Genomic DNA, 12,521 nt, shown 5'->3' with positions numbered 1-12,521 from the left:
AATATATTAATGACAAATTCATAAGATTTTTGCAGCATTCATTACCAGTTCTGATCATCTCTCTTACTGAAGTAGGAAGGTAACAATTTGATGCAAGGCTACAGCAGAGAGCCCGGGTGATAGTGAAAACCACCAACTGATAAATGCAGTCAAGTCTGACTGAGGTTTAAGATTTTATCAATCCAGCTACTGCAAAGACATAAAGCCAGACTGTTGAGACTGCTTAAAAACAACAAAGGCTAAATGAAAAGCATCCTTTTTTAATGTTACTATCATTTAAAACAGCATAGGGCAACTTTACTTCAAAGGAGACATAAAACCAGAAAATAAGAGTTATCAAAATCATATTAAATACAAACATAAGCATACAAAATACCAGCTGGATGCAAAAACAAAAAACCAGCTAAAACATTACAGTATATTGCACCAGTAGAAAGGGCAAAAAAACCCAAAAGACAATAAGCAACATGTGATAACTGGACTCCCCTATAGCTGATTAACATGATGAAGCACAACACAGCAGCATCGCTGTTTGTTAATGCTACACACACCATCAAATGCACGACGACAATAGCAAGGGTGTAGGAGTCAAAATTGCAGCTCCATTATGCTATGTAACGACTGGACCAGTGTCTCTTTGGGCATATGGCTTGTGATGGTGGTAATTAGGGCACAGCAGATGCTCGAACATTCATTTAAGGGCATTGTGGAGCTGGGAATTAGGGAACAAACTGTGGGGGTGGGGGGGGGGGGGTTAATGCTTCACAAATTAAACTTACTAATGATGTGTTCTTTATCAGCATGGACTCCAGTTCAGAGTGGAAAATTACCTTTTTACTTTACCCCTCCAGTCAGTGTGACCAACATAACTGGGTTTGCCAGCATGCTTTGAAAGGCATGTGACCCCGACAAACTGTACAGCTATACTAATAATAATTAAAAAAAACAAAAAAAAACACAACTAGGCACCAGACTGGGGGCTGGTGTTACCTTCCCACTCTGCCGCCTTCCATACTGTTTATATAATATTTACTTGTGTGTGTGTCTGTTTACAGCTCTGAAAAAGGGGCTTGGCTATATATTTACAATGGCGCCCACACATGCCACAGAATCCACCTGGCAAACACTTGGGACAGTCTCATTTGCACGAGCAAACACAAAAGAAACTCCAAGTTTTGTTTGTAGCAGCTTGATGCTTTTGGAAGCATCGTTCACAGTACAATCCGACGGCCCCCGATCCTCTTACCAACCCACCACCTCACACACATCCTCTGAAATGAGCACTCGAATGATAATAGCAAGCTAGGATTGATTCAGAACAGGTGGTTTAGTGTTCAACATAATTCCCCATGATCACTTTTAATCAAAACACACATGGAGCAGAGAGGTAAGCGATGGAAAGTGATGATTCACAGTAAATGGAGATTGTAGTGTGTGCGGCGGCCTTTAGGAGGCCAATCCCAAAAAGAAGCCGCCGACGAACCCGCTGGACAGGACGATGTTCCTCTTTATGAAATCTGTCGCCTGCAGAGGAGAGACGAGGGAAAAGTCAAATCAGAACTAACAAACAAAACAGACCCCAGCACCTCGAAACATCTGATTTGGTTTGCCTTGAGCCTGCAGTGTCACAGCTACTAGGTGTAGTAGCTCGGCGAGTACACTAGAGGGCACTGCTGGCTTGGGAATGGACCCCAATACATGCCCCCCCCCCCCATATTGAAATAATACAAATTAAAGGAAGATTGCATTTAGCTTGAGCAAAAAACCAAGCAAGAAATAAAGAAAGAGCAAGCTTCGTTCCAGGTACCTTTACCTCCTCAATGAATGTGTTGATTTCTGGGGCTGCTTTGTTTGCCTTCTTCTTCAGGTGCTTCTTTGCTTTGTTCACATCCTTCTCCACCTTCTTCCAGTCCACCTGCACGTAGCCACTGTGATTGGCAATCTGCAGAAACAGACAACAAAACAAAACTGATGAGCGTTACTTTGTCCTTCTTCATATTTGCCTCAGCTCTGCACTCTGAAGGACAGAATCCCTTTCTGGAAGCATGTGTCCACAGTAGGCCTCTGACATCATCTTAAAAAATTATTTTGTGTGTTCAGCCTGATAATCAAGTCATCTGGGTGTCCGGGCTTTTAATCTACTTGCAAAATGAAGAATGCTTTTAAGCGACAAAATAATGCTACTGACGGAGCTGAAGCACCCTGTAAGTGTCCAGATGGCCTGTGTCCATTTAGTGCCAGCTGACACACAATGCTCGCCTTTCTGTGGTGGAGAGGGGGGACCAGCTGAGTGTCATGTCGTACAGCTGGCGTCTTCACTTGTCAATGGAGTTATGTTAATCTTACAAAGCACGTACTTCTCTATGACTCTTGATGGAGAATTGCTAAATATTTAACGACTAAGCCTAAACAATCACAGCATTACGGTGCTCTTACCTGTAAAAGAAGGAACCCGCCACCAATAGCAGTAGCTGCTATCTTCCCAACTCTCTGGAAGACATAACCTGCACACCTGTAAGTGTTAAGAGAAAGGGTGGGTTATTTCCTTTAAAATATTTAAAGGGGAATCAATTATGTCAGTTTCCCTGGGCCTGATTCATACTTGAAAACAGTCATTATGTGTCTTTTCCTCATAGTAGCCATCCCTCAAGACTCTCTCCATTTGAAGGAATGCATTATCAGGGACTGCAACATCTAGTCCTTTTACTGAATCATTACTAAGGCTTTGCAGTTCATCTATTGCCTGGAAAAAAGCTATTTAAGCTTTTCACCCTTCATTTAAATCAAGCTACTTTTGACTGGCTACCCCATGTAAACAGAAAGGCAGCCGGGGCTCCTGTGCTCACAGATGACCATTATTATTATTGTTATTATTATTCGGGATGTCTGCTCTCACCAGTGGGCTTAAACTAGTAGTTGGAGGCTGGGCACTGCTTATACAACGACCTCATTATCTCATTATGAATCTTTAACCGCAATTCTTTTTCTGCCACAGCGGATCAACTCTCTCCATCTCACCCTATCCCAAGCATCCTCGTATGTCACACCAACCTTCTGCATGTCCTCCTTCACTACATCCATGAATCTCATTATTCATGATCCACATGATCTAACTTGACAAAGATTTTATGTCAGATACTCTTCCTGATGCAACCCTCGCCATTTATTTCAGACTGGGGCCAGCACTTGGGAGCACATTGGCTTGTGGCTCCCACCACTCTTGAGAGTGTGAAAAAAAAGGGATACTGGACTTCTTAAGGCTTGTTATGACGTTTCACCACTCATCAAGTTCTAAAAACAAACTGTGGAGAGTCCCGGGTGTTTATGGTGTGTTCCAGGAACCCGAATTCAAGATAGTGCATCCCAGTAGTAAAGTCAGAAAAGCGTGGAAAACAAAAACAAACAAAAAACAAAAAAAACACAAAACAAAACAGATACACGATTACACAACAGGGGCAGCACAGATTAAAAGTTTTATTACTCTTCAGTTCGGTGCTGCCATCTTGGATTGTTAACTCGGGTTTGGTGCGGCTATCTGAGTTCAGGGGGCGTTCCAGGTGAAAATGCCAACTAGGAACTTGGAAATCCCAACTTCCGGCTTAATCTGGAACGCTCGATTAACCCCCAGTGGGGGTTTGTCCCCTTTGGAGGTGGACCTGAAGGTCGTTGCCCGACTATCGATCACACGAGTCATCAATTGTGGATCAACGACATCCGACTCCAGCCAAAGTGTAAAAAAAGGCCCAATCAGTACAATGAAGGGTGAAACCACTATGAGACCTCATGTGGGGTCAAATACCCAGCTCTTTCCACCATTTGCCTTCTTTTTTCCAAGCTCTGTAGAAAACTATGGCAAAGACGATTAAGAACCTACACAGACAGTACCTGCCACTCTAACAGCATATGTACATATTGTTTGGAAGTAAAAGCATACAGAGTTTCCTTTAATGTATACACTCAATCATTTTATTGGTTTAGCAATGGCAGCTCTACAAGTAAGCGGTGTGTTCTCACATTAATTATTTCTCTGCATATTAATGTCCCAAGTTCAAAATAGCCCAACATTTGCTACTGTGTTAAACACCAATTGGATCCACATATGTCCCAGTGAGAACACAGACCCCGAGTCCTTACCATCCAGTCACTCCTCCCATCATGAGCTGAGTGGCCACGGAGTACTTCTCAGCAATGGGGCCGGAATTGTTCCCAAACACTCTACTCCACCACTGGTGCCTCCGGGCATACTCAGTCAGGTCCACAACCTCATAAACCTCATCTTCGCTCTCTGGGTCGTCCTGGCCCGCTATGAAATTGGAGTGAAATACAAAGTTAAAGGGCTACAATGTGCATATGCTACACCTCGCTTACATTCAGGGTGTATTTTCTAATAGCTCAGGAACTGTTTGCACCCTGTGTGGTCCTATTAACACAAAACTTAATCTTCAAGTCCTCCTAACTACAAAACCACTTCAGCCTCCACAGGCTCCGAGGGTGCTTATTCTATGTAAATGAGTTTGGAAGCTAACATTAGCTGGCTAGCGTCAAATGGCTTCCAGCCTGGACGCGAAGGTTCTGCTACCGGAGACCAAAAAGCACGTATGAGCCACGATAAAGCCCTTGTACCTTTTCGATTATTGCTCATGGAGAAAAAAATAAACGAATTTAAATGTGAATTGTGATCGCACAACGGTCATTTCTAACAAACAAAACACTAACCTTCTCTCTCATCCACCGTCGCCATTTTGGAGAAACTAGTTATGTCATCAGGATGTTGACAAAGATAAGCCACGCCCACATTATGATGCCGCTGCCACGTCAGTTGAAATGCTTTCATTTTGCTTGATTGGGCTTCAAGCAGTTTAACAACTTTATTTGATAAAATGCAGCAGCTCTGCAAGTCTGACTGTGAAGACGTCATAAAAATAAGGGTTGGGTGCATAAAGAGTCGCGTGGTTTGACAGGATTGGAAAGAGTTATGCTTCGCAGTCACTTTTTAAATAATCTATGAGCGAAAACTGACACTCATGTGTCAATATGTATTACTGAATATGAGATGATGTCTTAGCGTGTGAAAATTAGAGCATTTGTCGGGAAAACAGTGCTATGGTTCATGCACAAGAGAGCCACGTAAAAAAATCTGTATTTATTTTTTTAAATATTTTATCAGGGTGGATTTTTTTTAAAATTAGTGGTTTTGCAGAGCGAACACGAATATTTCAGATAAAAGAATAGTATAGCAGGGAAGTCATATGGTGGTATACACGCGCTCCCATTGGCTGGAGAGGGGGGGAGAGGGCGTGGCCAGAGCGGCGCGTGGGTTCGCTTGGGTGACACAATTATAACAACTTTATCTTCGCGGCCGAAACCCGTTTTATTTGTCAAATACTCACATCTTGGATATTGTACTCAGTTATTTGCATTCAAATAGCTGCACGATACCACTTTGTGATGAAAAATGTGACGTTTGAGGAGCTACCCGGAGAGCGCTTCTGTCCCCCCCGAAAGGATTTACTACATCGAATCGCATCTTTTCATCCCGGAGAAAAGTTTTTGATCGTTTCGCTCCCTTCAGTTTTCCTTCTTTGATTTGGCGGAGCGATCCGTTCGTCCCCGCGTCGCGATTTTCCATGCAATCGTGCGGTGTGTCTCTCGCCGCTGCTGCCTGCGCTGCTGCTCGGAGTCTCGGCTCGGCTTCTTCTAGTGGTGATGAGGGAAAGAAAATGGCGGCGGGAAAAGCGAGTGAAACAGAGGAGGACTTTCCGACACTGACAGCCGAGGAGAGGGATAGTTTGGCTGGGATCGACAGGTCGGAACAGTAAACCCATGCACTCACACGAACGCACACTTTGAAAATTGATTGTTTTATTTTGCCTTGCATGTCGATATTGTCCTCGAGCCGCTCTGCAAGTGATACTGAGCTGCTTGTGTTGTCTTCTGCTTGCAGCTCACTGTTTGGATTTCAGAAGCTTCATGAAGATGGCGCCAGAACGAAGGCCCTGTTGATGAAGGTAGTGAATCTAACTGGATGTATTTTGCAACCGAGCAGCACCCGGGTTTACCGGACTCTCTTGAATCTGTCATTAGTCGTGCATGGCGGTGAATTTGCTTTCAAGTGGCAAGCCAGTCTGAGTGGCCCTCTCGCTACGGAGACCAAGGCCAGCTAGCCGCAGCCCCTCTTAGCCAGGCAGCTAGCTCGCTAGTTAGCTACCCTCTTCCGATGAACAGCGACCCTGCACCTGCGGCTAACGCCGTCTCGCTGGCCCGCCCGTGTATCCGGCTAGCTACTGCTCCCTTCATTTGCCCGTAAAGTTAGCATATGTTAATGTTTTCCTTTTTCTTTTTTTTCGGAAACCGCCCTTCCCCTTTAGCTGGATAGCTATCCCATACAGCCCCGTGTACTTGTACCACTACCAAGACAACGTCGTCACGGATTTGTGTAACACATACTGGAAACGGTGCTGCACTATAATGAGTAAAGTTTTATGTCACATTGAAATTGTGTAATTGTAGCTGCTAAGATATCCCTCCCACCCAACCTCAAACACGTTGGTACTCGTATGTCGCGAAAACATCGGTGGGAGTAACGGAAAGGCTGTAGCTTTCTTCGGGGTGCACCACTGACGTTATTTGGTAAGGTTAGCTGGTGCCCGTAGCAATTGCATTTCGTCTCGTCTTTGGCAAAGTCTGGGGTGTTTTATGGCATTGCGTTGGCCCATTTAAAACACTTTCGGGGGGCCTGCTGTGTTCATTTGTGTGTGCGTGTGTGTTTGGTGTCCGCGTGAACGAGTTGACAAACGTTACAAGTAACGTTAATGGCTGGCTTGCCTGTCCAAGATGGCGGGACATGGCGGAGTGACACTGGTAGCTATATAACCTATTTGCCGTGAATATTTTTCGGACCCGTTCGTGTGCTCGCTAAAGCGTGGCTCGGGTTTTCTCACGGGTCTCGGCCCTCCGTAAAAACGTGTCCCTCTCGCTGACCTAGGTGGTGTCACGGTCCTTTGTTTACAGTTTCCATTGGCCCTGCCTTGGACTCTGCATGTGCTCTCGAAGCTGCGTGTTGAACAGGCACAGTCTACCTGTGTGCCTAACATGTCGCTTGGCTAACAAAGAGCAAAGCCCTCTCTCTTCTGAATGCATCGCAGAACTGTGGAAGATGGGGAGAAAGACAGTGCTGCTGACAGCTCGTGATATATTTTTTGTTTGGGTTTTTTTCGGGGTGGGTGGGGGGGGTCCGTGAATCTTGTTCACTAGGTGGTGTGGGATGCCTGGGAAGTGTTCCTTTCGCGTTAGCAGCAGAACGCAAGTGCCCTGCTTCCAAGCTGAAGGCAATTAATGCACAATGCTTGAATCAAAGTGCATTTGCTTTTAAGTGTGGTACATATGTATGCTTTGAGTCTTGTTTGGTCATATGTCCTGTGGAAATAGCTTTAGCTTCAGGGGCTAAACAGGTGATATTGTGCCTTTTATTATTGGGAGACAGCATTATAAACACAGTCTTTCTTTATAATGCTGACAGACTGCCCTGTATCCATAGACAGCGTCCCAGTCCAGCTAACTTAAAGTGTTAGCTGTGTCTTTGTTGCTGTCTACAACCAACAGACATGATTCAGAAACATTTTATATAAGCTAGAAGGGACCCTTAATGCAGGGTCCTCTGTAGCATACTGTTAGTTTCCAGTACTTGTGCATCTGTTAACTTTTCCCATGTGGATGTAAGGTTTGACAGCACTGCAGTTGATTTAAGTTGGTTTATAGCTGTAATGCACAGATGGTTCATTGGAGCAAATTTTTACCAGATTGAGAGTTGCATGTGGGATACCGTTGTTGTCCATGCAGAAAATAAGTACAAGTTTTGGGGTTACCTTATAGTTCTCTCAACTCCCCCCAAAAATAATCATCAAACAAACACATATGTGGTGGGCTCATGAGCTGCTCACTTTAGCAATGTTCACTCATTTTGTTGCTTTCTGCGTTGAATACATGCGAATGATTTGGTGGGTTTCACATCTCCATTCCCACTTGCAGCTTATTAGTTCAGAACAGTAGCCCTGTCTGGCACTTTGTACTGGTCGTGTCGCTCGCGCTGTTGCTAGGTCTACTTGTGGATGGGAGTGGGTTTAACGTTGCTTGACAGAACTAGGTCATTGTATCACAACCCGTTATCGGACAGCAATGACGTAAATTTAGACTAACTAGGTGGAAGAGAAACTTTCAGCTTTGGTGTGTGCTTTTTTTCTGTGTCTTAAGTGCGACGGTTGGCAAGATGCTTACAGCAAGGAGGGTCTTCGAGTGGGGTGGCTGATGGCTTTTTGGGTGGAGTTCATGTGCTCTCCTCAGTCCACACACACTCACGTGAAAGCTAGATATTTGGACGCTTCTTATGTTGCGTCTGAGGCGCTGGCTGTGCTGCCGCTCTGAAATGGTTAAGGTCATTTACAGAGGACAGCTCTTTCCCACAGGGATTAACTTAAATAATGCTAGTTGCAGACATTTAACATGCTGTTTGACTGTTACATACTGTTTGAGTCATTAGCATGGATGCAGGATAGAAAGCAGCCACCATTCATGCTACACTTGGAAGCTGAATCCCACACTTCTGCCACTAAGTCTTTGTAGGACATTTGTTTAGATAACTGTAGACCTGAACTGAGATATTGGCCGTGGAAGCTCATTGTTGCCTCGCATTAAGGTTGCTCTAGCGTCAAATCACTCAGTACCCACAGCTACTAAAAAGACTATGCGTTATCAGTCAGTAATTCCAGCCCCATCTTTCACAGCCATGTAATGAGTGATTGTCTCTATTAGAGCTTTTTGTATTTCCACTGAGTGAGTAAAAATGTGTCCACAAACTACTTGGTCTTATGATGAATAATGCCAAAAGTGGGTCTGTTATGCTCATTCCAGTTCCATATGTTTGTTCTTGGGCTGTAAGAGGTAGCTTTGCATATATCGCAGGTCATGATTGTCCTTATTTATCTTATCTTGAGAATTGTTTAGTCTGAAACAGGTAATAGTACCTCCAACCTAACCCTCCCTTTAAGGGAACTTTTTCTGACTGGCTTGCAGAATGTTAGAACAACAGGTTTGGCTATGATAGCCATATTAAGGAATATCCCCCGTTCTGACACATCGGCAGCAGCAAGACTGTGACAAAAATGTTTAAAATTGAGCATGTAGAGCAGTCCGAAGCCTGAGCTCTAGGATCACTTTCATAAAGGCTGGTGATATTATTTGAAACAGAATATAAGTGACAGAAATAAATCTTCCCGCTGTATTGTAAAAACCATTCAAGAATTTTTCTTCCCACCCTCCCTCCAGTAAATTAAATGTACTGCAAGTACAGGTACTTCACAAGAATGTCCGAATGCTATAAAAATGTTAATAATATTAACATAATGATACCGTTTTGAGCAACTGCAGGTCAGTTCAGTTGTTGGCAAGGTTGTGTGCAATGATGTCATACGCCCCTGCATGAATGAGGTACTCTAAATACTATGGTATTAAGAGTATGCCAATATCTGACAATAGAGAAGTGGCCAACTTGTGGCTATCTGTGCAGGGTGGAGCCACACTCCATAGTCCTGAACACGTTCAGGTTCTTCCATAGTACTGCTTTGGTAGGTTATCTGGGTATTTGACCATAGGGCTGTTCGATATAACGATTTATATATCGGATGACGATATAAAAATGTCTATCGTTTCATTTTACGCTATCGTTTGTTTCGTGGTGTCGCAAAATAAACCGTTTACGGCAATATTTTTTCATCGTTTTGATGGTCACTGTAGTGGCTATATTAATTTCTTAAAGTTCTCTCTTTCTTATATTTTATATAACCACACTACGGAGGGACAAGCGCCTGTTTTTATGCGTTGCGTTGTGGTTAGCAACAACGACGGTAACAGCATTGCGTGTCCGCTTGTTTATGTTCCACATAAACCTTTCACAATAAAGCTCAAGATCCTGTTGAGACTTTTCAAAATAAACTGAATCACGTGAAAGAGCAGATTATTTACAGATGAGAAGCAAAAAAGAGCCGCCAGGTGCTAAAAAATAAACCGTAGACTTAAATGTTAGAACAGGCTTTTCCCTGCAGCACGCCGTGTAATAAATACTCACAAAGAAAACGGCGGTCTTTACAACTTATGTCTAAAAAAAATGTATAGTTTCATGCATCGGTTAAAACACTCGACTCCAGCTACATGACACACAGCTGGAAACACTTCCCGCAAGACGAGCTGCCCGAGATTCACAGAATTTACAGAAAATGTTACATTTTTGTGATTTATATCGTTATCGGGACGATAGAATTCTTATATCGGGATATGAGATTTTGGTCATATTGCACAGCCCTATTTGACCAAGTTCGCACATTATATTAAGTCGTGCACTAGCTGAAAATAGAAGTTTGTTTTGGATATTTTTGTATGTGACACAGTGATGGCTTGGCGCTTATTTCAAGCTGATGGCACATTTAGTGCAGATTAAAATACAGCTGTGTTTATCTGTGCACATGTTTTATGGAATCAAGCTGCATTAGTCTGAGCTGACGGAGGTGTTCAGTTAAAGACCATGTCTGTGCTGTGAGTTCAACTACATATGTAGGTTAAATAATCAATGTATTTATTTTTTTAACCATCAGGTAGTACACAGCTTCTATATGGGTAACACTATGCATGTGCACAGGGCTCATTCACGAGTACTGCTGCAGACAATTGAGTATGCTCTTCTTCGTTTTAGGCGCTAAAGGGGAAATGAAAAGTTGTTAATTTTGCAACAGTGCTGCTGTTTTTGACCAGGCAATCATACCTGTCAAGTTCCAGATATGGGTGGTTTTAACCTGGCTGCTCTAGCATAAATGTTTGTACCACTCATATAAAACCAATAATAAGTTAAAACGTAAATAAATCGGAAAATGTTTTTATTTATGTGCATGCTGCTTTTGTTCTTTTTGTTGGGCTGCTGGTTTAGCTTACTGAGTTTTGCAGGTGACCTATGTGCCGTAAGGCCCAAGTTCAAATCCGCCCTCAGGCCGTTTACTGTGCGTCTCGCCTACTATCCTGTTAAAGAAAGTCTATAAGCCCAAACAGTATAGTTTTTTTAAAAAAGACTTTGACCTGTAAGCAGGTTAAAAAGTCTTCTAGTGGAGTTTTGAGACTGACCGTGGAATAATGTTGAACTCAAGTCATCGATCATTTGTTTGCCATTAAATCATTTGGCTGCGTCTTTAGTTTAACTTACTATTGCACTGTACTGTAAATATGCAGCATTATTAAAGATGATTTTTTTTGGGGGGGGATGATTGTGGTCAAATGTTCAAACAGCAAGTTGCTACACAAGTTTGATTCAGCAGATCTGTTTATTTGTATTATTAAATATAATAATAAAATCATTTTTTTAAACACCAGATGCTGTTTTTGACACAATCCTTAAGGATTTGTGTCTCCTCCTGGGATTGAACAGAGGATCTTTTGCTTGTTGGGCAAATGTGTAAACCACCATACTACGTCTGATGTCTGCTTTCCTAAATCCAAAATGCATTCACACGGAGTCATGTGAAATCACAGGTGATGGTATGTTTTTTTTAAGAGGACAGTATGTGAATACAATGTGGGGGAAGTATTAACAGAAGTTTAAAAAAAATAAATAAATGCAAGTGCAAAATTATGTCAGATTCTGACTGTGATTTTTGTTCATTTTTAATTAACTGCCTAGCTCTTATAGATACACTGTACTAAACTCTTGAGCCACCCCTCATTTCTTTTTATTTAGCTTTGATTGAGCCAGACTAAAATGTTTGCAGTGTTTAATGTTATATAAACGCTATATTAGCTGTAAAGCTAACACATTGTACCTAACATTATTCCTCATGGTCAGGCTGCTCCACAACCATTCTAACATTTCAGTCTGTGTCCTGTCAACAAAATATAATGTTAACATTAGAAATAAACAACTACCATCATGTCTGTGACTTATAACCACTTTTTTAATAGAGAAGTTTATTTACGTGGGATGATCAAACAATAGTACAGGTACTGGTGCCGACTACTGATTTTTTTTAAAATTTGTCTGCAGTGTAGTCTTGAATCTCTGTAGATTGAATAATTACACCAAATATTATTATTCTTACTGTTACTATTATTGTATCAGTACAGTGTTCCCTCATTTATCGCGGGAGTTACGTTCTAAAAATAACCCACGATAGGTGAAATCCGCGATGTATACAACTTTATCATTTACAGCTATTATAGATGTTTTAAGGCTGTAAAACCCCTCACTACACAGTTTTCTCACAGGCACAAACATTTTTACACTTTTCTCTCTTGTTTAAACACTCTCAAAGTTAAAACCTTGGTCGAAAAATCAGCCCAGTATTATAGAATGAAACCAAAGGCATCCACAGGTGCCTTTTACGGTGCAAAACGTTTCGTCGACATTGTGTTTGTTGGGGAGAAAACGTACAAATATACACTACAGCACTTCAGAGTCACAATGCTAGCGATCAAAGATTTATGTAAAT

General features: G+C 42.4%; 2 protein-coding genes across 4 annotated transcripts in view; one reads left to right on the top strand and one right to left on the bottom strand.

The window, feature by feature from the left end:
* Positions 1 to 244: 244 nt before the first annotated feature.
* On the bottom strand, positions 245 to 4,954 carry LOC146360908 (FUN14 domain-containing protein 1). 2 transcript variants are annotated; one of them, XM_084922586.1, is made up of 5 exons: positions 4,717 to 4,954; positions 4,135 to 4,303; positions 2,437 to 2,512; positions 1,808 to 1,942; positions 245 to 1,524 (listed from the first exon to the last, which is right to left on the bottom strand). In XM_084922586.1, exons 1-5 carry the CDS (start codon positions 4,937 to 4,939, stop codon positions 1,447 to 1,449), a joined length of 681 nt encoding a protein of 226 aa, XP_084778712.1. In that variant the 5' UTR covers positions 4,940 to 4,954; the 3' UTR covers positions 245 to 1,446. The 2 variants fall into 2 exon arrangements, with proteins under 2 accessions (XP_084778712.1, XP_084778713.1); XM_084922587.1 differs by having other exon boundaries at positions 1,814 to 1,942; positions 4,717 to 4,827.
* A 346-nt stretch (positions 4,955 to 5,300) lies between these two features.
* The window catches only part of LOC146360907 (lysine-specific demethylase 6A-like), a 36,943-nt gene continuing 29,722 nt past the window's right edge, over positions 5,301 to 12,521 (top strand). Inside the window, exons 1-2 of one of the 2 annotated variants that reach the window (XM_084922583.1) lie at positions 5,301 to 5,806; positions 5,945 to 6,008. In XM_084922583.1, coding sequence (XP_084778709.1) covers positions 5,628 to 5,806; positions 5,945 to 6,008 — 243 coding nt within the window. In that variant the 5' untranslated portion in view covers positions 5,301 to 5,627. The remainder of the gene's footprint in view (positions 5,807 to 5,944; positions 6,009 to 12,521) is intronic. The other variant, XM_084922584.1, reaches the window with a different exon arrangement.

The sequence above is a fragment of the Perissodus microlepis genome, chromosome 23 (genome assembly GCF_051167445.1).
Source record: "Perissodus microlepis isolate ML-2025 ecotype Zambia chromosome 23, ASM5116744v1, whole genome shotgun sequence".
Lineage (NCBI taxonomy): Eukaryota > Metazoa > Chordata > Actinopteri > Cichliformes > Cichlidae > Perissodus > Perissodus microlepis.
This window is presented reverse-complemented; position numbering and strand designations above follow the sequence as displayed.

Excerpts from the sequence above, each read along its gene's own strand:
- LOC146360908 (XM_084922586.1), bottom strand. The coding sequence starts at position 4,939 with ATGCACCCAACCCTTATTTTTATGACGTCTTCACAGTCAGACTTGCAG. Across the intron at positions 2,513-4,134 it reads ATGGGAGGAGTGACTGGATG|GTGTGCAGGTTATGTCTTCC; the intron begins GTAAGGACTCGG and ends TAACACTTACAG. Across the intron at positions 1,525-1,807 it reads CATTCATTGAGGAGGTAAAG|GCGACAGATTTCATAAAGAG; the intron begins GTACCTGGAACG and ends TCTCCTCTGCAG.